Source organism: Musca domestica, unplaced genomic scaffold (assembly GCF_030504385.1).
Source record: "Musca domestica strain aabys unplaced genomic scaffold, Musca_domestica.polishedcontigs.V.1.1 16, whole genome shotgun sequence".
In the NCBI taxonomy this organism is placed as follows: Eukaryota; Metazoa; Arthropoda; class Insecta; order Diptera; family Muscidae; genus Musca; species Musca domestica.
In genome coordinates, this window is record NW_026712219.1 from 3,427,835 (window position 1) to 3,453,792 (window position 25,958).

Below are 25,958 nucleotides of genomic sequence, written 5' to 3' on the forward strand. Positions count from 1 at the left end.
AGGAAATGTAAAATATCTGTCTACTCCATCAAGTACCTCCCCTACAAAAGGTCAAAATTATAAAACACTTATAATAAAACACATATAATGTTATGAAGATGGTTGGGAACGGACCACATTGTACCTTCCTCACATAGGGTTCAAGATTTTGAATAACAAAACGCTGAAAGAACGCGAAAAAAGCATCTAACTCTCCTTAGATTTCAAACATGCAAACATTTTGCTAACACAAGATCTGTTGTGAAGACGTTATATATCTGCGAACCCTTTCTGGTAACTCACCCAAAAAGGGTCATAATTTACTCAGTTTTTTATTTGTCATAACTTGCGAAACAAGTCAGCGATGCTTTACAACTTGAGCCTTGTTGGTCGTCTGTGAGATGATCTTTAGGTCTTTTCTAAGGAGTCTTCGCGATCATCAATGCGGAGACCTGGAAGATCAGCGTCTTCTATGAAAAGTCCTTCGGGTATTTTATAAGAAGACCTTCGGGTGTTTCATGAAAAAAAAAAAAAAAATCGGGTCTTTCGTGAGAAAGGCTTCTGGTTTTACATGAGTTTTCTATGGTCTTCTATGAAAACTGCCTTCTGGTCTTCTCTGAGAGCAATCTGTAATCTAATGAGAGTATGGGTCTTGCATGAGTAGACCATCTCATTTTCTATGACAAGACCTTCTCGTATTTCATGACAAGACCTTCCTGTCTCCTATGAGAAGACTTCCTAGTCATCTATGGGAACACTGTATTCTTCAATGAGAATATTCTCGGGTTTGCTATGAGAAAGCCTTCTGGTCTTTTATGAAAAAAACCTTCCTGGTCTTTTATGAGAAGAACTTCGGGTCTTCTATGAGAAGACCTTCGTGTCTTCTATGAGAAGACTTTCCGGTCTTCTATGAGTAGACCTTCTGGTCTTCCATGAAAAGACTTTCGGGTCTTCTATGAGAAGACCTTCGAGTCTTCTATGAGCGGACTTTCGGGTCTTCTATAAGAAAACATTCGGGTCTCCGATGAGGAGACCTACGGGTCTTCTATAAAAAAACCTTTGGTTTTTTATGAGAAGACGTAAGGGTCTTCTATGAGAAGGCCTTCTGGTCTAAAATGAGAAGAACTGGTGAAAATAACTTCTGCTCTTCTATGGTAAAACATTCTGCTCTTTTATGAGAAGCGCTTTTAGTCTTCTGTAGGAAGACCGTCTACTCTTCTATGAGAAGACCTTAAGCTCTTCTATGAGAAGACCTCCTGCTCTTCCATAAGAAGATCTTGTGCTCTTCAACAAGAGGGCCCTCTGGTTTCTATACAAAGATCCTCTAGACTTCTTTTAGATGACCCTCTTGACCTTCTATGATCGGACCATCTGTTCTTGTAAGAGAATACCTTTTCGTCTGCTTCATTGTGGCCTTGTCTTAGAAGACCCTGGGGGATGCTATAAGAAGATCTCTAAGAGAAGACTTTGTCTTTTATTGTTTTCTATGAGGATATAATGTGGTCAGCTAAAAAGACAATGTGATCTTCTTTAGGGTTCTCTCATAAAAACCGCATTTATTTTGGTAGTAAACAACATACTCCTCTAAATTGAGTTATATCAGTTTCTCGATACAATTCTGTAATATTTTCTACAGAATATGACAGAAAACCTTTGAAACAATTCATCTACATTAGTTCATGACACAACATATGGCTGGTGACGAACAAAACGACAAGCTTGCACACTTCGAAATTGATATTAGACATTTCCTTCATTTTACAACAGCTCAATTCGACTCATATAGTTTTTATAAATTATTTTCGATTACATCTCGTTTCATGTTATATCGAACAATACCAGCCTCCGCTCCATCATCCTGATTCACTGCACTAATCACTCTGTCACGTCACCGAACAAACAATTCGTTTGACTTTTCAACAACAAAATAACTCACCTGAAATTGTCATTAAATAAATCAACGATTCATATAAAATGTGACTTTCAAATGAATTGTTTGTTGTTGTAATTGTAGTATTCACGACATTACAAATTTCAAGATTAATGCGGACAGCTTTAAGCCACTAGCTTAGAAAAAGTTCACTGTCAATGTCAAATGCATTAAGAATCTACAATTTGTGAGATACAAATTTGAAATTCATTTGTTTTGTCTCGTCTTGTCTACATAATGAGATCATAAAGCAAGAATTCCGATTCCACGGTTATGAGTTAAGTCACCAAACAAATTGGGGTTGGCAGCTTATATGTGTGTGTGTGTTTTATTTCAGTCTTATTATTTTTGTTGTTTTTTATTGTCGAAAACTGTCAAATAAAATAAGACAATAGAATAGAATACAAACATTTCATTCATTTCATATAATTGTTGATGTGAAGTTATTTGTAGAAACGTTAACAATCGGCGTATTCGTTTGGAATTTTTAAAACTATAGTTTAATTTTTTTTTTTAAAGCGGAAGGGGGAGACATTTGTATAAACAATCGCAATCAATTGGGAAATATTCCAAATTACAATGTAATTAATTATCACATATTAAAGATCTTTTTATATAAGATCAGACTTGGTCTTGCAACAGAAGAGCAGAAGATCTAATCACAGAAGACAGAAGAGCAGAGAAGAGAAGTTCTCTTTATGGAAGGCTAGATGGTTTTCTAATAAATGATCAGAAAGTCTACTCATAGAAGACCCCAAATTAATCTCATAGGCGAAAACAGATCTTCTCATATAAGGCCACAAGGTCTTCTCAGGGGATGCCACAAAATCTTCTTGTAGAAGACCCCATAGGAGACCAAAAAACTTTCCAAAGAAGGCCACAATGGCTTCTCATAAAATGTCACAAATTCATCTCATAAAAGACCCCAAAGTGTTCTCATGGGAGACCACAAGATCTTTTCATAAAAGGCCACAAGGCCTTTTCACGCATTGCAATGATGTCTTTTCATGAAAGACCCGGTAGGAGACCAAAAAACTTCTCACAGAAGGCCACAAGGTCTCCTAATAGAAAGTAACAAAGATTTCCCACACAAGGCCCAAGATCCCTTCATAGAAGATAAGAGGGCCATCTTAAAAAGACCCCAAAGTTATGAGAGACCACAAAATCTTCTCATAGAAAGCCACAAGCTCTTCTCAAAGAAGGTCACAAGCTCATCTCAGAGAAGACCACAAAGACTTTTCATAGAAGACCTTGAATTCTTCTCATGGGAGACACAAGATCTTCCCATAGAAGGACACAAGGTCTTCTCTTAAAAGGTCACAAGGCCTTCTCTAAGAAGCCCACAAAGTATTCTCCTATAAGACACAAGGTCTTCTCATAGAAGACCCAAATCTGCTCATGGGAAACCACAAGATCTTCTCATAGAAGACCCAAATCTACTCATGGGAGACCTCAAGATCTTCTCATAGAAGGCAACAACGTCTTCTTATGGAAAACCGAATTAAAGACCACAGGATTTTCTAATAGAAGACCACACGGTCTTCTCTTAGAAGACCACAAAATCTTCTCATAGAGGAGCCAAACCTACTTATGGGAGACCACAAGATTTTCTTATAGAAGGCCACAAGGACTTCTCCTGCAAGGCCCCAAAGTCTTCTTATAGAAGACTCCTTGGGAGACCACAAAATCTTCACATAGGTGACCACAAAGTCTGCTGAAAGAAGACCCCTAAGTTTTGTTGTAGAAGACGAAAACGAATTTCCGGAAGGTTTTGCGAGACGTAGATCCTATAATCTTAACAAGTTGAATAGATGTAAGTTGGCCGGGCCGAACTTTGAATACCCTCCACCATATGGAACGAATTTGGCAATTCTCAAAAAAAAAAAAAAAAAAAAATCCGTAAAAAATGTTGTTAAAATCTTAAAAATATCGAATGTAGCTGTTATATTAGGGTGTATACGACATGGACCTGAATAGGTAACGATTGTCATAAACCATTACAATATTCAAATGCGAAATTAAAACAAGTAAAATGACATTAAGTTCGGCCGGGCCAAAGTTTTAATACCCTTATATGGGGGCTACACCAAACGTGGACCTATAATTACAATGTTTCGCCACACGAACTAGGACCCATTATGACCCACAAATACCAATTTTTAGACAAATCAGTGAAAAAATGTGGCAAAAAAAACTAAAATACGGAATATCGGGAGGTACCTTTATATGGGGGCTATACCACAAAGTGGACCTATACATGCAATGTTTTGCCACACGCTCAGGGACCTGTTATGTCCTATAAATACCAATTTCCAGACAAATCCGTGAAAAAATGTGGCATAAATCATCAAAATACCGAATATCGGGAGGTACCGTTATATGGGGACTATACCAGAACGTGGACCGATATATCTCATTTTCAATACCAACTATCCTAGACACAATGCAAATAGCTCTGCTAAATTTTGGCGCTCTACGTCAAATAATGTGGGCTGTATCGTGATTTCAACAGACAGACGGACAGACAGACAGACAGACAGACAGACATCGTTAAATCGACTTAGAATTTTATGCTGATTATGAATATATTCTTTATGGGGTCTAAGACGAATATTTAAGGATGTTAGAAACGGAATGACAAAGTTAATATAACCTTTTTTCCAAGGTGGAGGGTATAAAAAAATCGGGAATAATGTAGACAAAATCTTTAAAATACCGAATATGGGGAGGTGCCGTTATATGGGAGCTATACGAAAACGACACAGACAATTTTCTGTCATAGGCTGTAATATCTATTACGAACTTCAAATACCTAATTTGAAATAATTCCGGTAAATAAATTCGCTAAAATCATCAAAATACCGAATATCGGGTGGTACCGTTATATGTGGGCTATACAATTACTGGGACCTGCACAGACAATTTTCTGTCTTAGGCTGTAGTATAAATTCAAATACCAAATTTGAAACAATTCTGGTGAATCATCTAAATACCGAATATCGGGGGGTACCGTTATACGGGGGCTATACGAAGACGTGGACCCATTGACCCATTTTCAACACCAAAATTCCTGCGGACATAGTACTCATTTGAGTAAAATTTTTATCAATCTACTTCAATTCGTTCGGAAGCTAGAGTGATTTCCACAGATCAAGATGCTCCATGATGATCAAGAAAATATATACTTTGTGGGGTCTAAAATGTGTATTTCGAGGTTCTACAAACGGAATGACAAACTTAATATAGCCTCCATACTATAGTGGAGGGTATAAAAAAAAAACATTTAAATTTTTTTGATAAGGTAATCTTTAAAATTCACTCTCACATTTTATTCCATTTATCGTCTAGATTAAAACATATTCATTGATAAATACACATATGTAAGTACATAGTTTTGAAATTTTCAATCCGTTCATAAATTCATCAAATCTATTGCTGTCCCATTTCGGACATGTTACCATTTTCTTCCATAGGCATGTCACAAATACAAATTTTGCGAAATCATCAATTAAATATTCCGAAAACGTTAGAAACCAAATAGCTACAGCCCAACAAAACTCATCCACATACCAAATTGGGTGCTTCACAAAATGTTATGACTTATTCTTCTTCTGTTGCTGAAGCTGCCGTTGGTTTGTCAAATTGCAAAATGAATGAAGCTGAAGAAGAAAAGTAACAAGAAGCACCTAAAAACGATTTGCTCCATATTTTCTACAACTTGAGGCTATGCACATGGAGTTTAGTAAAATAAATAGTTTCTTTCGTTTCGTTGTTTTGCGGAACACATTTTAAAGACACAAAAAATCAGCAGCAACAAAGACGAATGGCAGTTAGAATAGAAATTGCTAAGAATTATAACAACAGCAACAACAAAATAACCTTTTCCATTAACTGACATTACAACTTCCTACATCATTTTTTTGTTTGTTTTGTTTTTCGTTTCGCTTTTTAGTTTGCTTCTCGAGTTTTTCGTTTCGAATTTTTTTTTTGTCAGGCAACACAAAGTCCAATTGAGTTTAGTGGGGGAAAATAAAGTAATCTCGAATAAGAGAGGAAACACACATAAGCACCACAATGCTATCCGAGTACTTGACGAAAATCAGAACTATAGTTTTTTTTTTTAAGAAGACTTGTGGAAACGCAGCTGGAAATATAAATTAACTTGTGAGATTGTTTAAGTCTACGAAATTTTGAGGTGATCTGTCGATTCAGAATGGTCTCGAGTAGACGGTGCAACATAGTTAATACATTGAAGCTTTTTGGAGTGTCTCGGTCCTTTAGGCTCTCTGCGTGGGAATGGCAGAGCATACGCAAAAGCTTTCGTCAATGTAACGTTTTCCTTTAACAGTGGTTAGCGGATTTAAAAAATTTCACTCCAAATATGGCCCAAATCCATTAGAAATTGCTTTAGTGTTGGGAAATTTCTTATAGGTGACAATTTATATTAACTTGAAATGACCAAATTATTTAAAACAAAACTACTAATATAAGCCTTTTGCCACTTTCATTTATACTAACCTAAAATCTTTCAAAACATGTAGAACTAGAAAATATCCGCTAATTCGTCAACGAAAAAACCATTCATTTTTGATTCGCTCACACAGTTCGTTTTAGGTGTTTAGATAACCCCCACCTTAGAAAGGAAAGTATATTAACTTTGTCATTCCGTTTGTAACATCCCTAAATATTCGTCGTAGACCCCATGAAGTATATATATTATTAATCAGCATAAAATTCTAAGTCTATTTAACGATGTCCATCTCTCTGTCTCTCTGTTGAAATCACGATTTAGCCCAAATTATATGACGTAAAGCGTCAAAATTTAGCAGAACAATTTGTATTGTATCTAGGATGGTTGGTATTGAAAATTAGATATATCGGTCCACGTTTTGCTATAGTCCCCATATAACGTTACCTCCGGATATTCGGTGTTTTGGTGATTTTTATACCCTCCACCTTGGAAAGGAGGGTATATTAACTTTATTATTCCGTTAGTAACATCCCTAAATATTCGGCATAGACCCTATAATGTCTATCATTATCAGCATAAAATTCTAAGTCGATTAAACGATGTCTGTCTGTCTGCTGAAATCACGATACAGGCCACAAAATTAGCAGAATAATTTGTATTGTGTCTAGGATGGTTGGTATTGAAAATGAGATATAACGGTCCACGTTCTGGTATAGTCCCCATATAACGGCACCTCCCAATATTCGGCTTTTTTATACCCTAAAACAATATGTGTTTGATTGGGCCAGAATTTATGTAACACCTAGAAATATTGGTTTCCCACATAGGAAAGTATATATGGATCTTCCTAGCTCGCCGAGCTGAGCCGATGTAGCTATGTATGTCCGTCCGTCCGTCTGTCCGTCTGTCCATGTTAATTTGTAATCACGCTCCAGGTCGCAATTATGGCCCGATCCTAACGAAATTTTGCACGAAGGTGGGGTTAGGGCTAGAATTGAAGTCTATTTCTTTTGGAGATGATCGCCAAATGTTTAGGGGTTGAAATGGACCAAATACTGAAAAAATGTCGGATTTTGCAGTAGCTATACAGGTCGCAATTATAGACCAATCGACGCGGAATGTAGCTAGAGTTTAGGGCGGGGAAGAAGCCTACCAATTTGGGTGGCCATCGAATAATATTTAGAGGGTAAAATAGACCATATCTTTTATGTTGAACAAATTTTCATTAAACCGCGAATAAATCGCGGCGAAATCACAAAGCCATCACAAGGTTACTTCTGACCTTTACATTGATGTTAACATCCAACAAATCGGATATATAGCAAAATATGTGCGATATATGTCTATCAAAGAAGATATGCTTGAAAGATCTCTTATATGTCAAGAACGGTTGAACTGATTTCGATAGTTCTCATTAATTCAGAATGGCCTCTTGACAGGAAGGAAAAAACGTCTAAAAAATCGCATAAAAATATCTCTCTAAAGATGAAAATATTGATTTTGTAAAATTTTCTCATATTTTTTCAATTTTGTCATATTTTTGGCATATTTTCATTTTGAATTAAACATTTGGTAATATTTCTACAGCTAACAAAACTAAGTAGTTAGGATATCAGGATATCATATACAGATCGCATTTATGGCCCGATCCCCACGAAATTTTGCATGGGGATAAGATGAGGGTCAGAATAGCTTTCGAGTATCTCGCCTATATAAACTGCATCGATTATTATAGTATTGTAGGGTATTCAACGGTCGGCTCCGCTCGACTGTAGCCTTTGCTTACTTTATTTTTTTTATTTTTTATCGCATGCGATTTTTTCAATTTGACTTATAATATTGAAGTGTACATTTTGTAAAATTTTTTCACCTTACAACACGGTTTGGTGTTATTATATGCAGATTGCAAATATCGTCCGATCTTCACTAAAATTTTCGCAAGGGTAGGGTTAGGCTCACAAAAGCTATTGTTTTCAAAGATGACCGCAATATATTTAGGGGTTGAAATGGACCAACCACTAAAAATGTTCCTGATTTTACAGCCGTTATAAGGTCGCAAATACAAACCAAAGGACACGAAATCTCGCATGTAGTCAGAGTTTAGGACAGCGGGTAGAATGGACCACTACTCTTGTGTGCAAAAAATGCAAACATTACTTACAAGCTATATCCGAAACACACAAAAGGCGAACTTCTGGCTTTTTTATGCCGATATCGTTGATGAATATAGCTAAATATCGTAGTCAAGCAAATCATATATATGGGTCTAAATTTGTAGATGCAGAGCGGCTTCTTGCTTTTGGAGATGACCGCAAAATATTAAGGGGATCAAATGAAACTAAAACAGAAAAAAAAATCCTGATCACACAATTGAAGCCAATCGACATGCATGGTAGGCCCCGCACGACTATAGCCTTTGCTTACTTGTTTTTCGATGATTTTTCCACATTTTTTCACGGATTTGACTGAGAATCGGTATTTGTAGGTCATAATGAGTCCTAGTTCGTGTGGCTAAATATTGTATGTATAGATCCACGCTGTGTTATAGCCCCATATAACGGTATCTCCCAATATTCGGTATTTTGATGGTTTTTGTCAGATTTTTTCACGGATTTGTCTGAAAATTGAAATTAGTTGGTCATAATAGGTTCTAGCTCCGTTGGCGAAACATTGTATGTATAGGTCCACGGTTTTTAATATCTTCATATATAGCGATACCGCCCAATATTCCGTATTTGATGATTTTTGCCACATTTTCCCACGAATATGTCTAAAAATTGGTATTTGTGGGTCATAATCGGTTCTAATGTTTTCTTTACCCTAAGGTGGAAAGTATTAAAAGTTCGGCCTGGCAGAAATTAATGTTTTCTTACTTGTTTTGAGTGATTTGTCGGAAAATTAGTATTTGTGGGTCATAGAGGGTCCTAGTTCGTGTGGCGAAACATTGTATCTATAGGTCCACGCTTTGCCATAGCCTCCATATGACGGTCCTCCCGATAATCGGTATTTTGGTGTTTTTTACCCTCCACCATACTATGGAGGGTATATTAACTTTGTCATTCCGTTTGTAACTCCTCGAAATACTCATAACAGATCCAACAAAGCATATATATTCTTGATCAGCGTAAAATTCTAAGTCGATTTAGCGATGTCTGTTTGTCTGTCCGTCTGTCTGTTGTAATCACGCTATCTTTCGAATGAATTGAGATAGATGGCTAAAATTTTGCACACATGTTTATTTTTCCAGTAGGCAGGTTAACTTCGTAAATGGCCATGTAGGTCCACGTTTTCATATAGCCCCCATATAACGATACCTACCGATATTCGATATTTTGATGATTTTAGCGACATTATTCACCGGAATTGTTTCAAATTTGGTATTTGAAGTTCGTAATGGATACTACAGCCTAAGACAGAAAATTGTCTGTGCAAGTTCCCGTCTTCGTATAGCCCCCATATAACGGTACCTCCTGATATTCGGAATTTTATTGATTTTAGCGACATTATTTACCGGAATTAATTCAAATTTGGTATTTGATGTTCGTAGTGGATACTACAGCCTATGACAGAAAATTGTCTGTGCTGGTGCACGTCTTCGAATAGCCCCCATATAACGGCACCTCCCGATATTCGGAATCTTGATGATTTTAGCGTCATTATTCACCAGAGTTGTTTCAAATAACGTATTTTGAGTTCGTAATGGGAACTACAGTTTATGACAGCAAATTGTCTATGCAGGTCCTGGTCTTTGTATATGCCCCATATATCAGCACCTCCCCATATTCGGTATTTTGACGATTTTAGGTTCAATACCCATCGAAACTGTTTGAGATGTGTTATTTGAAGTTCGTAATGGATGCTACAGCCTGTGACAGATAATTTTCTATGCAGGTGCAGGTCTTCGCACAGCTCCGATATAACGGTACCTCCTTATATGCGATATTTTTTTGGCGATTTTAGCTACATTATTCACTGTTTATTTCAAGTTTCGAGTTTGAATATGGTAATGGCTTATGACAAACAATGCCTATGTAGGTCCACGTCGTATAGACCCCAATAGACGGGTATATTTGTTATTTTTAAAATTTTAACAGAAATTTTTAAGAAATTTTTTAAATTCGTTCCGAAAGGTGGAGCATATTCAAAGTTCGGCCCGGCCGAACTTACTGCTTTTTAACTTGTTTTCTCACATTTTTTCCTCGGATTTGTCTAAAAATTTGTATTTGTAGTTCGTAATGGGTTCTAGCTCCGGTGGCGAAACATTGCATGTATAGGTTCCCGTTTTGGTATAACTCCCATATAACGGTACCTCCCGATATTCGGTATTTTGACGATCTTCGCCACATTTCTTCGCGGATTTGTCTAAAAATTGGTATTTGGGTTCTAGCTCCTTTGGCGAAACATTGTATGTATACGTCCACGTTTTTGCATGGGCCCAATATAACGGTACCTTCCGATATTCGGTATTTTGATGATTTTTGGCACATTTCCCATGAATATGTCTAAAAATTGGTATTGGATAGCGTAACAACGATATTCGGGGAAATATATCAAATACAGTTTCCAGAAATACCTTTGCCAAATTAGACGGAGATCGGTACAGATTTAGATTTAGCTTCCATATATATCTTTGTCCGATTTCAAGTTAATTGTGCACCAAATGGGTAATATGTGACCGAATTGAGAAGGCGCAAATGCCTCAGCAAATTTAGTAGAAATCGATTTAGAGAAGGATATTTCTCTAATATATTTGTTTTTTTTTATGATTTAATTCTCACAAATTCCCCTTAAAAACATTTATTTCTGATGTAAAGCTCTACTAAACATGCAAAGGGGTGTATCATAAATTCGACGCCGCCCGACTTTAAGGCTTTCTTTACTGGTTTTATAATTGATATTTGTGGGTTCGAAACCAATTCATGGTGGACAAGATTATCAAATAATTTTCGAGCCCACTGTTCGCTCTCCAAGCAAGAACGAATGTGCGCATGCGCCATAAGCTTTTGCAAATCCAAACTTGGCTAATGCTCTTGAGAGTACCAGAGAGTTCTGCCTACGTACAAATTTTACCAGCCACAATGTTTATATATTTTGCAGGCGTTTTATAGGTGAGAGAATAAAACAAGGTGATGATTTCAAGCGTCGGTTTTTATACCTGTGTGAGTGCTTATTGTTGTCGTTGTTGTTGTTGTTTTTTATGATGACTTAAAAAGAGCGAAAACCAAAACGGCGAAAATGATTTATAAACCAAATAAAAAAATGATGTGGTTGAAAATGAAATCGCCATAGCTCCGCACATCCATGCACACACACGCACACGCATATGATCTGTCAAAATCTGACGTCATCAGCGAATCTGAATTGTATACAATTTAAGCGTGTTTTGGACAGCAGAGACGGTGGCTTATTGTGGCCGTTGCTGTTGTTGTTGTTGTTGGCTGTGATTTAAAACTGACATATTTTGTGTGTGAGGAGCACAAGTTGTTGGCTGCGGTGTGGCCGCTGTTTGCTACGACTTTTGTCGGTTTTGGCCACAAGTCTGTAGGTAGAATTTGCGTTATTGTTGTTGTGTTGGCTGCCAGTTGACGGCTGATAGAGCTGTTGTTGTTTTTGTTGTTATTTTTTGATTGCAAAATATCATAGAGACCCACCTGAATTTTGTTGTACTGCCATGGCAGCTCAGTCTGAATGAAACGATCGATGTGTAAACACGAAAACGAAATTGAAATTTGTTAATTGAAAAAATAAAAAAAAAAAAAGATAAAATTCAAAAAATAAATCTGCCAAAAAAGAAGGGCAAAAGCGAATTAAAAGAAAACAAGAAATAAATATTGAAAAAAAAACAACGAAGTAAAATCGAGGTGTTTAAGCTACACACAAAAAGCATAAATATAATACCCTGAAAAGTGTTAATTTGTGAAAAAAATGTTGCAATAAAAATTCATGTTATTCGAATGAAGTGTCTGACAAATTCAAAACCAATATTGTCAAATAAAAATTGATCCCTATAATTATTTTTATTTTCTAGTTTGAGTTGCTGAAAGAAATACAATAAAAAATATTTAAACGAATTGAAAAAAAAAAAAAAAAAAAAAACAAAACGTCTTAACCAAAAGTGCAAAAAGAAGAGGAATATTTTGTATACCCGTGTATTTGTGTAGCTATCCCTGTACGAAAAGAACATCAACAATCGCCGTAACTCGTTCACCATGGTGGGTACCATGGACGTTAAAGATTTAAAGGGCGCCAAAATAACCCATGCCGGTCTTCTAAAACACAATGCCGATGGCACAACGGAAACACAAAAAATCACACACGCCGGCCTGGTGGCTCGCAGTCCCGAGGGCACTGCCGCCAAGGGCATGAACATACGCGGCAATGAGGATTTATGGGTGGAAATTCAGGCGAACACGTTTCGCAATTGGGTGAACGAACATTTGCGTCCGACAGGCATGCAGGTAAGTTGATCTGTAGTTCCTTTTCTTGTGATTTTTAGCGCTGCTATTGTTGTCGTAGTTCTTGTTGGTTGGTGTCAAGAGCAGTAGGCACAACATATTGGAAATTTCGAGAGATGAAAGTGCATATTGTTCAATGCTGGTGTTATTTGTACATATTTCCGTAATACAAAACCTGCATGATATTGCGAATAGAGAATGTGGAATATAGAAGATGGGATACATTTTTTTTAGCAATGCGTAGTTGTTTACAGCAAAAAATAAATTTTGCGTTAAAATTTTTTGTTAGATTTAAGAAAATCTACACCGAATCAGGAGGTGTAAATTTGTATATCTTCTACCACATATCTTCTACAAAGCATATATACAGGGTGAGATAAAAAAAATTGCAAAAAAGTCAAACGCCATTATTTTTTTTAAATTTCTTAAATTTTTTGAATGAAAGCAAAAAATGTCGGTATTTTGACCCATTCCCGACGAAGCCAACCTTGCTTTCCAAAATACTCCAGACACAATAGTCCAACGGATTGGTTTCCGAAGATTTTAGTGGCCATTGCGCGCTGGAAATGAAGCGAGGTACCTCATTTTGTAATCATTCTTGGTCGGCGCGTGCTGAGTGCGATGGTGCTGAGTGCTGTTGGAATGTCCAAGGTGAGCGGCCAAAATGTTTGCGAGCCCAATACACCCTCCAGAATATTTTTGCGATAATATTCGGCATTATTTCTGATGCCACGGACGATTAAATCGAGCGGAGAGCGACCATCGGCTGTTATGGCGGCCCACACCATCACCATGGCCGGAGCTTGAGTTCTGGTAGCCAACCGAAGGTGCACATTTTCAGGTGACCTCTTTGGCAAGTAAACACCATAATATTGTTTGTTTACAAAGAGAAAACCAAACTCGGCAGTTCACCACTTTCGGCCAAGCGAAGCAACTTTTTAGCTCTTTTGAGTCTATTTTCTTTCTGTTGCGATGTAAGTTCTTGCACTTTTTGGAATTTCAATGGAATATTGCGATATTTGCAGCTCACGAACCATTTTTCGGCCACTGCGAGCGGGTTTCGATCAAGTAGCTTCTTTACCTTTCAAACCATTTCTGCTGATGTTGCTGCTTTCTTCCGTCCACTTCCTTGACACCGGGCTACGCTACCAGTATCACGGCAACGAGCGATGTTACGAGACACAAGATATTTATTCTATCGATAGTCACTTGTGGCTGTCCTGCCAAATATAAAGAAATCACACTATCACGCTTGAACTCCTTCACGAATATTTTTTTTCTGGAAAATTCTCACCAAAATGCTGTTGTACGCTTGTAAACAATATAATGAGCTGTCCCTGAAACAATTTTAACAGCTGTTGGACGTGTGGCTTAGAAATTACAGCAGTCTGAAGTTGGTTGCAGTATTTTCATATCACCCTGTATATTCTTGATCAGCATAAAAGTCTATATCTATGTAATCATGTCCGTCCGCCTAGCTATCAGTCTGGCTGCCTGTGGAATCACTCTCCGAACGAAATAAAGAAAGTTCTTAAAATTGTGCTCAGATGATTTTATGTCCGTAAGATTTTAGCACCGACACGTTTAAGGTACTTTTGGTAGTTGAAGTAACCATTTTAAACCAAGTTGACTGGCAGTTTGTATTTTCTGTATGTAGGAAATATCCCTGTGGAAAACCGCCTATATAGGTCCACCATTTGGTATAGTCCCCATACAACAGTACCTCCAAATATTCGGTATTATTATGATTTGTGTCGAACTGTTCACCAGAATATTTGCCACAACATAAAATTACGAAAAGAGGTTCACAGCTTCTTATAGCCCCTATATGACGACATCAGGTATTTTCTCGATTTTAACCACATTTTTCACCAGAATTTGTTGAAATTTGGTACTTGGAGATCATATAGATCCAAATCTTCCTATAACCCCTGTATAACAGAACCTTCTGATATTCGGCAATTTCACGATTTTAGACAGAATTTAAAGTTCATAATTTGTACTACTTCTAGAGTACAAATTGTACTACTTCTACGGTCAAATCGTGCCTCATTGAAATAATGGTTTAAGGCCTTAGGTCTCTTTCGAACAAATCCATTTCAGGACATTTAAGTCGATTTAGGAGTGTCCACCTGTCTGTCTGGCTGGCTTGTGCGCACCATAACTCTCGAAAGTAGTATCCGATTTGGTCCAAACTCGTTACATCGTAAAATTGTTAACAAACTTAGATCGAGCCCGTGTATGGGCATTATCGGTCCACTCCTTCTGGTATCTTCCTACTCAAAAGGTCAATATTTTCACAAAAATAATTCAACGTTTAGAAAAAGAAACAATCATCAAATGTTGTGCAAACATTGCAATTCCCAAATATTTGTATCAGTGTTATGTGAGGTGCAAAAATTAACCCGCTCCATCATCTACCTCTCCCACAACGGTTCAAGATTTTGGAATAATTATAACTTTGATAAAATGCGTATCTGATTATATTCAAATCTCTTACATCCCAATATTTCTACTGAAACAAGATCAGGTGTGAAGATGAAAGATGTAAATTCACTTCTCCTGGTACCTCTATTCTAAAGGGGTCAACATTTTAATAATTATAACTCCTATAAAATGTGAAAAAAGCCTCCGATTATTTTCAAACTCGGCGCATCCCAATATTTTTATAAACAAAATATCAGATGTGAAGATGAATTATATCGGTCCACTCTCTCTGGTACCTCCTCTACAACAGTTCGAAATTTGCAATAAATATATCCGTCATAAAATGCAAAATTTCGCACATCCTCACATTTTTGATAACACAAGATCCGGCGTGAAGATGGGATATATCGCTCCACTTCCTCTGGCACTTCCCCTATAATGGGTCTATATTTTAAATAACTGTGAAGTTCATCAAATGTGAAGATGGAATATATCGGACTACCCCTTCTGGCACCACCCCCTGAACAAGGTCAAAGCTCTGAAGAACAAAACGCTCATAAAATGCCAAATCGATTTCAAACTTCTTAATGATAGTTCGTAATTGGTACTACAGTGTATAACAGAAAATTTTCTATGCAAGTCCAGGTCTTTGTATAGCTCCTAAATATCGGTACCTTCGATATTCGGTATTTTGATGTTTTTAGAGGATTTATTCGCGTGGATTGCTTCAAATTAAGTATTTGAAGTTCTTAATGAGAACTACAGCCTCTGACAGAAAATTGTCTAAGCAGATCTTCGTATATCCCCTAAATATCGGTACCTTCTATATTCTGTATTTTGATGATTTTAGCTACCTTATTCACCGGAATTGTTAAAATTTCGTATTTGCACTAATGATACTACATCCTGTGACAGAAAATTTTAGGTCCACATCTTCGTATAGACCCCAAATTTTTTTTTATTTATTTTTATTTGTTTTATTTATTTATTTATTTTTGAAAATTTCCAAATATTTTCCAAAAGTTTGAGGGTATTCAAAGTTCGGTCCGGCCGAACTTAGTGTCTTTCAACTTGTTAAATAGGTACTACAATGACTACCAAATAAATCCATAATTTCATGAAAATGTTGATGAATCCATACCAATATAAAAATGTTATTCCGAACGAGAGCCTTTCATGCCTTTCCCCCAAATAATGATACTTATCGATATTCCATATTTTTAATATTTCAGCCACAAAGTTTTCAATGTATTTATTCATAAACTAATATTTACAAAAACCAGTAAGGAAAGCTCAAAAGTCGGGCGGGGCCGACTATATGATACCTTACACCACTATGTATATTTAGTAGAGCTCTCGTAAAAAAGTTTATACAGGGCATTTCAGAGCTCTATGAGATATTTGGTACAAAATCACAATCTATCTAATTCTATCGTGCATTTTACGAACTATAGCTATCTCTGAACCGGGTTTCTCCAAATTTGACGTATTAGCTTCTAGACTGAATTCGGTCTTATGTACGAAAATTCAGGTGATTTGGGCTGAAATCGGATGAAGATATATATGGGAGCTATATCCAAATCTGAACCGATTTCGATAAAATTTAAAACAGCTATTCCTGTGCTCCATCTAATACCTGGTACCAAATATCACGGTTGTGGAGTGAATATTACGAATGTATGGGACTAAAACTCTAAATCGGATGAAACATATATATGGTTGCTATATCTATATCTGAACCGATTTTCACTAAATTTGATATACTTGCTTCTAGGCTGAATTTGGTACGATGTACTAAAATTCAGTCCATTTGGACTTATATTGGCCATTTGGTGCACAATTAATCCGAAATCGGATGAAGATATATATGGGAGCTATATCCAAATCTGAACCGATTTCGATAAAATTACAAACAGCTATTTCTGGGCTGTATCCTATATCTGGTACCAAATATCATTCTTGTGGAGTGCATATTACGAATGTGAAAGGCTTAAACACCAAATCGGATAAAACATATATATGGGAGCTATAGCTATATCTGAACCGATTTTCTCCAAATTTGTTGTATTTGCTTTAAGGCCAATCTCGGTCACATGTGCCAAAATTCGGGCCATTTGGGCTGATATTGGCCATTTGGTGGTCAATTAACCCGAAATCGGATGAAGATATATATGGGAGCTATATCCAAATCTGAACCGATTTCGATAAAATTTAAAACAGCTATTTCTGTGCTCCATCTAATACCTGGTACCCAATATCACGGTTGTGGAGTGCATAGTAGGAATGTGAGGGACTTAAAGATCAAATCGGATGAAAGATATATATGGGAGCTATATCAAAATTTGATCCGATTCTCACCAATTTCACCAATTTCAATAGGGTTCATCCTTGGGCCAAAAAAATATTGTTTGGAAAATTTCATCTCAATCGGATAATAAATGCGACCTGCATTTTGTTCACAAGAATACATGGACAGACGGACTGACATGCATAAATCAACTCAGAAAGTGATTCTATGAAGGTTCTCAAAAGTAACTATGGGTCTATCTCGTTTCCTTCTCCATGTTACAAACAAATGCACAAAGACATAATACCCTTACCACTATGTGGTGTAGGGTATAATAATTGCAAATTCCCCAAAACAAACTAGTTTTCAAATGTCTAGAATTGAAATTCAATGTTCACAATAACCTTCAGAAGAAAGTTCTCACCGCTTGGGGGCACAAATTGACAGTCTCAATCATTTCAAATCATTAAAACCCAAACTGCAGAGCGATTTGCCTTTCCACACCCTTTTTTGTGCTGGCATGAAATTGAATTTCAATGATACGGCGACGACGACAGTAAGCATTGCCATCTATGATCGACATGCATCTGTCACTGAGACTACTTACCTAAGCCTGCTGAATGTATCTCCTCCCTCCAAAACACATTTCATTGCTGACGACCGTTGACAACGTGAATTCCGTCAACTTGCTAATCTGAAAATGAGAAAAAAGCAAAATAAACAAACAACATTTACACGCACCGTTGTAAATTGATGCTTCATTGCTGTATTCGAAAATGATTTCATTTCAGTGGATTTTTTTTGTCATTTGCGATGCGAAATAGAAATTCCCACATGGCTGGATTAGAAATTAAATGGATGAAGGGGAGTGGCAAAGGTTAAGATAAAATTGTAATTGGGTATATATATATATATATATATATATATATATATATATATATATATATATATATATATATATATATATATATATTTTTTTTTTTTTTTTATAAATAATCAAAAACATAACAAATAAACATAAAAATCGTCTTTGAATGCTAGTAACAAATGTTTAAAAAAAACTCAAACAAATGTAAATAAAAAATGTACTACTCATCTTTATCAAACAATTGTACAAAATTAAATTAATAAAAATTAATTTTGCCCTCATTATATAAAACCTTAGCATATGACCGATTACATACATGTTCCGCAAAAACATTGATGCAGTATAACCCGAACAATCTATTTAAGAGCAATGTTGCCAACGAATGACCACTTATTATTTTGGTCCTTTTTTAATTTTGGGAAAATCAGCCATGCTCCCACAACAACAGTGATCCTGGATGTAAAAAACAATTCTAAATTTGCGAAATAGACATGAAACTGTAGTGTTCCTAAATTATATTAAGGTCTTAACAAAGTCTGGCAAAAGAGCCCGAAGCTGCTTTGAGACGAAGCCATATGGCTACAGAGGGTATATATCATTTGATACAGTCAAAACGAGCCTAGTCGAAATAACGGTCTCTTTGGACCAAATCCGTTTCAGGATATTTGGAGTTGATCTAGCGATGTTCGTCCGTCCGTCTGTCTGTCTGGCTGGCTGGTGCGCATGATAACTCTAGAAGGGAGTATCCGATTTGGTCTAAGTGGCTGTTTATTGGACTATTGAGCTTTAAGAAAATTTCCAGCGATTTGGGAGAACTGTTAAATTTTTCATAAATGGAAAAAAATTATAATTAACAAAAATTTATGATATTTTTTCATGGTTTATATTGAGTATACAAATTACTTTTGTTCAGCAACTTCTAATGAAAATTGATCTAAAATAATTGTCCCTCTGAGATTTTCCGCCAAATATGAAGTATAAGAAAAATTTTGCTTTAAATTTAAAAAGTGAAAAATTAAAGTAAAATAAGTTGAAAAGTATCAGTCGGTTTAACCGACAGACAGGGTATATCCTCAGCCAACATTCGATTATTCAAATATAAATATATTTTGGCTTCTCTTGAAATTGTTGAGCCTCTATGGAACAAGTTCCACAGGAATTGGCCAATATTATCCATTCCGTATCGGACCTAAATAAATATGAAAATGAAAAAAACTGCAGCAAAGTCAAGCATCATAATTTTTACATTTTTTTTAATTTTAAGGAATGAAAGCAAAACATTCGGAAATTGCATTAAATTTTAGAATAAGTTTAGATTTGTTCGAATTAGTCACCTTTGGCACGAATTATGGCCTTCAAACATCCAATGAAACCGTCACACGCTGCCCGAATATTGCTCTGCGGTATTTTGGCCCATTCCCGGCGAAGCGCTTGCTTGAGATGATGGACACTTTGATATTTTTTAGTGACAATCTTGGTTTCCAAAATACTCCGGATTAGTATCCGGAGATTTCAGTGGCCATTGTGCGCTGGAAATGAAGTGAGGAACCTAATTTTGTAATCACTATTGAGTGGCGCGTGCTGAGTTCAATGGTGCTGAATCCTGTTGGAATGTTCAAGGTCTGCAAAAAATGTTTGCGTGCCCAAAGCTTTAATACACCCTCCAGAAAATTTTCACGATAATATTTGGCATTTATTTTGATGCGTGCCCAAAATGTTTGCGTGCCCAAGGCTTTAATACACCCTACAGAATATTTTCGCGATAATATTCGGTCGATTAATACGAGCGGAAAGCGACCATCGGCTGTTATGGCGGCCCACATCCGGCGGCGCTTGAGTTCTGGTGTCCAACCGAAGTTGCACATTTTCAGCTGCCATCTTTGGTAAGTAAACACGTCATTTTGTTTGTTTACAAACTGCTGGACATCGAAAACAAAAACAAATTCGGCAGTTCACCACTTTCGGCCGAGCATTTCTTTAGCTCCTTTGAGTCTATTTTCTTTTTGTTGCGGTGTAAGTTCTTGGTTTTTTGGGAATTGCAATGGCTTTACCCCGAGCATTTCACCAAATTCGACAGTTCACCACTTTCGGCTAAGCGAAGGAACTCTTTAGCTCTTTTCAGTTTATTTTTTTCTGCTGCGGTGTAAGTTCTTGAACTTTTTGGAATTTCAATGGCTTTACCACGAGCTCATATTTCAATATTTGCCGAATGAAATATTGCAATATGTTCAGCTCACGAGCCGTTTTTCGGCCACTGCGACGCGGGTTTCGATCAAGTCGCTTCTTTGCTGTTCGAACCATTTCTGCTGATGTTGCTGTTTTCTTTCGTCCACTTCCTTAACGTCGGGCTACGCTACCAGTATCACGGAAACGAGCGATGGTACGAGACACGAAAGACTTATTCACATTTGGTGTGGTTTTCCAGCCAAATATAAAGAAATCACACTATGACGCTTGAATTCCATCACGAATAACTTTTTTTCTGGGAAATTCTGACCATTATGCTTTTGTACGCTTATAAACAATATAATGACCTGTTACTGGGATAATTTTAACAGATATCGGACGAGTGGCTTAGAAATGACAGCAGTTTGAAGTTGGTTGCATTTTTTTCATTTCACCCTGTATACCTCAAAAGCACTGATTCCGAGGAATCTTAATCGAAAAATGCTAAAAAATATGAAAAAAACGCCGATGCACGTGTCTTCTTTTTTTGCTTTACTTTCTTTCATAATCTGATGGATTTTGTCCATATTCGAATTTGAACTGATTTTGCCCATATTCGAATTTGAATCAAAGTTTAATAAAACAATGTTAAGACAGTTAAGGTGCGCAATGTCAGACAGTGGGAACTACATCGCAAAATCGTATTGTTCTGGACAGGATTTCTTTATAGTTTCTAAAACCGTTATTTCTTTACATAGCATATGTTGGTCACATCAAATGGTGTAGTAGTCATAAGGGTATTGAAATTTCGAAGAAATTATTATACAAATGTTTCCCAATTTTTTTCAGAAAATAATACACTATTAAAAGTATTGATGTTATACAGGCGACATTGCTAAATATTTCATAGAATTACATCTATCTATTTTTTTTGTATAAATGTATCTCTGTGACACATCTCTCACCGCCTAACTAAAATAAAAACATTTCCCGCAAATTTCAAATGTTCGTTTTTTTCTATATTTTTTTATTGTCACTTTAGCATGGCTATAATTTCACATTGCATTTACAGGTGAATCGCAAATGACTGAACCTGAAAACGAACACACACACAACCATAACATGTTCCATGAAATACATATGTCACTGTCGATGTTGCGGATTGTCACAATACCCCTCACCCCCCTGTTGTAACAATGTCTCATGACAATGCTTCATTAAATTTCATTCCATAAAAAAGTACGTCGTCTGAACAAATTCGTTAGTTATTTATATGAAAAAAAAAAAAAAAATACAAAAAAAAAAAAAAATATTTTGCAAAAATAATTTCATAGAGCGAGTGAATGCTAAGTTATTGAAGCGCAACATTCCGCACCGCTATATGGAAAATTGTTGAACACCGATAATGGATTGAGTTATTTGAGATATAATCGATATGGTCGAGTACATTTGCTTGGGCATTACGAAATCGAGCAGATAATTTTATTATAATTGTGAATGTTAATTGTAGATAGATTTAGTGCAGGTGAAGAGAATTCCGGGAAATAAATTGAAGATATGCAGAGGTATTCAGCGTAAATCATAATTTTCAGTAGCAGGTGGTTTAGAATAACTGTTGGCATAAATTCTGAAATATCACTTTTACCAATTCCAATATTTAAGAGGTATATAAGATGGTAATCTCATAGTTTAAAAAATCTGTCAGGCGAAGAGAACCCTTTTGGAGCGAGATTTGTGATCATAAAACATTTTAGACCTGTTGTGTGAGGATGTATCCGAAGGTATGGATCGATGTTGTCCATTTACGAATTTGGAAAGATAGTTTTTTGTAAGGCACACTTTTGATACTATTTTTGGAGAAAATCAGAAATTCTGTTTTTAGTGATTACTCTTTTTATACAGCATTTGCATAGTTCCGGAGCTGATAACATCAATATTGTATCCTAGAAATCATAATTATCATTAAAGTGTCGCTTTAGGCCTTTTTAGTACTCAACGTGATCAACAGTTTGACACATATATTAATCAAAACTTCACTTCATATAACGAACTAAATTTTCAGACTTTCAAGGTTTTATATATTATTCAAGTTTTTCCTTTTTCGGAAAGAATAATAGGAAAATGTTTACCTTTTAGACCACAAAGTCTTGAAAATCTTTCATTCTGAAGGATATTTTCAAAAGCATTGCACAATGAACCAAATTTTTCAATTTTTCTGTGCGAAACTATTTCAACGTCTCCATATGTAAAACCTAGAAAACAATAGTGAACTCAATATTAAAATTTCAGCTCTATGCCAATTCCAAATATAGTAACATTTAGTACGCATATCCAAAACAATCAACATCTCGCCATTGTAGACACAAAAAGTGTTTCAAAATTTAGTACCATTTAGTACTCTTCGAACAACTGTGTGGTATTTCAATTTCCGGGATTCCACCTTTATCCACCTTTAGATACCAATAGAGACCTCAATATCAAATTTGAGGCTTTCTTCCCCATCCCTTCACCCCATATCAAATTTTTGTACTATTTAGTGCTGTTAGAACATTCTTAGTATACATTCCCATAACAACCTCCATATCTCAATTCCAGATATTAACAGACAACCTTTCACCCTATAAAAAATTTATTACTTTTCGTACAATTAAATTCCAAACCACCGCCAAATCTCAAACACAGATACGATCAGTAACCTAAATATAAATTCCTGAATTGTATCTCTATCCCTTCACCCAATACCAATATAGTATCATTCAGTACTTATCCTCAATACCAGATTTCGGATTTTAAGCACTCTCTTGGGTGAATACAAAATTGTACCAAATAAGTAATATTTCATACTTTCCGTGCACATTTAGTACACATTTGCAAAATCCACTTCTTTTTCCCAAGGCTATCACCAACAGAGGCCTCAATTTTAGATTTCGGAAAATTTTCCAAAAAATGGCTCGTGAGCTGAACATATCTCAATATTCCATTCGGCAAATATTGGATTTACAAAAAGTGCAAGAACCTACACCGCAACAGTAAGAAAATAGACTCAAACGAGCTAAAGAGTTGATTCGCTTGGCCGAAAGTGGTGAACTACCGAATTTGGTTTTCTCCGATGGCACACCAGAACTCAAGCGCCGGCCATGGTGATGGTGTGGGCCGCCATAACCGCCGATGGTCGTTCTCCGCTCGAATCAATCGACCGTGGCTTCAGAATAAATACCGAATATTATCTCGAAAATATTCTGAAGGGTGTATTAAAGCCTTGGGCACGCAAACATTTTGGCAGCAGATCTTGGACATTCCAAAAGAACTTAGCATGCGCCGCCCTAGAATGGTGGCCATTGTGCTCCGGATACCAATCCGTTGGACTATTGTGTCTGAAATATTTTGGAAAGCAAGGTTGGCACTAGAAAATACCAAAGTATCGATCACCTTAAGCAAGCGCTTCGCCGGGAATGGGCCAAATACCGCAGAACAACATTCGAGCAGCGTGTGACGGTTTCATTGGCCGTTTGAAGGCCATAATTCATGCCAAGGGTGACCAATTCAAACAAATCTAAACTTATTCTAAAATATGATGCTTTTTCCGAGATTTTTGCTTTCATTCAATAAGTTTAAAAAAAATGTAAAAATTACGGCGTTTGACTTTGTTGCAGTTTTTTATCTCACCCCGCACAGATTGGAAGTCATCGTTATGATAACTATACCAAGAACGTCCTATGTTATTATGGAATCTATGAAACAGAATCAATACAATTAACTTTCGGTCTTATATCTAAGTAGATATCACGATTTTAGCTTGGAAAGTCATGAAAATGACGTAATTCCGGAGATATTTTTAACACTTTTGTCCGACTAAGAATCTGGAATGTTGTATCTTTTTTTATTTATGAATTTATTAATTTACATTGGTGACATATCTGTGTATGTGTTTTAGTAAAAAGATGATAGCCAAGTAGATTTGTAAGATTCTAGATTCCATTGAACAAAAATATAATAAAAAGATAAAAAATATTTTAAAATTTTATGGATTTTTGTTTTGATTAGTTGTTTTGCCCACTCCGATGCGATGAAGCGGCAAAAAATCTCAATATTTTTTGTTAATGTCAATATTCTGGTTAATAAAACCATTAACGGTCTTGACCTTGGCATTCGCATTGCCATAATGGGAAAGTTCAGTTTTGATTTTTTTTTTTTTTTTGTTTTTGGTTTGTCGTTTCGTTCCCAAAGCCAATTGTCAATGAAAAATTATTTTTGTCAACATTTCAATAGTCAGTTAGTCAGACACTGTTTTTGTTCACATGTGTTGTGCTGTGTGGTTGTTGTAAATTAAGCGGCCTACCAATGAACATACTCTGGCGTTTTAATGCGATACGAAAAAACGGTCTTTTGTGGTGTTTACATTTTTGGGGAGCGGGGTTCAAATAATGGCTATCATGACCAAATGCGTGTATAAGCGGGGTGAACAGTTTTTATTTTCATCGACAAATTGTCGGTTTGTCGATGATTTTTAATTGTTCGACAATTGATCCGTGTGTGTGTATTTTTTTATTTAATTCAGATGCCATGCAACCAAGTAGTTATTCGGAAAATCATGTCTATAAGTAATTCGAAACTTGAACGATATATTTTTTATACCCTCCACTTTGGAAAGGAGGGTATATTAAGTTTGTCATTCCGTTGGCAACTCCTCGAAATACTCATGTCAGACCCATGAAAGTATTTATTCTTGATCAGCGTAAAATTCTAAGTCGATGTCCCGTTTGTCTGTACGTGTGTCTGTCTGTTGTAATCACGCTATCTTTCAAACGACTTGAGATAGAAGGCAAATATTTTGCAGATATGTTTATTTTGCCAGTAGGCAGTTTAAGTTGGTAAATGCAGGTCTACGTTTTCATATAGCCCACCATGTAAGTCTACGTTTTCATATAGTCCCCATATAACGGTACCTCCTAGTATTCGGTATTTCGATGATTTTAGCGACATTATTAACCGGAATTGTTTCAAATTTAATATTTGAAGTTCGAAAAGGATACTACAGCCTAAGACAGAAAATTGTCTCTGCAGGTCCACGTCTTCGTATAGCCCACATATAACGGAACCTGCCTATATTTGGTATTTTGAAGATTTTAGCGACATTTTTCACTGGAATTGTTTCAAATTTGGTATTTGAAGTTCGTAATGGGAACTACAGTCTATGCAGGTCCAGGTCTTCGTATAGGCCCCATATATCAGTACCTTCCAATATACGGTATTTTGACGATTTTAGGTACAATACAGGGTTGCCCATATTTGACGGACCCATCTGGCAACGCCATAACTTTTGACTGAGATGTCACATCACTTAATGACATACCGTTAAAAATTCTGTTAAAATC

General features: G+C 36.2%; 1 protein-coding gene across 7 annotated transcripts in view; it reads left to right on the plus strand.

Annotated features, from left to right (window-relative positions):
• Window positions 1-25,958, plus strand: part of LOC131801382 (filamin-C-like) — a 154,433-nt gene that overhangs the window by 15,446 nt on the left and 113,029 nt on the right. For 5 of the 7 annotated variants that reach the window (XM_059119986.1, XM_059119991.1, XM_059119987.1 and 2 more), the window contains exon 2: window positions 12,409-12,838. In XM_059119986.1, the coding sequence (XP_058975969.1) occupies window positions 12,590-12,838 (249 nt within the window). In that variant the 5' untranslated portion in view covers window positions 12,409-12,589. Of the gene's footprint in view, window positions 1-11,635; window positions 12,242-12,408; window positions 12,839-25,958 lie in introns of those variants that run through there. The other 2 variants (XM_059119988.1, XM_059119990.1) reach the window with 2 other exon arrangements.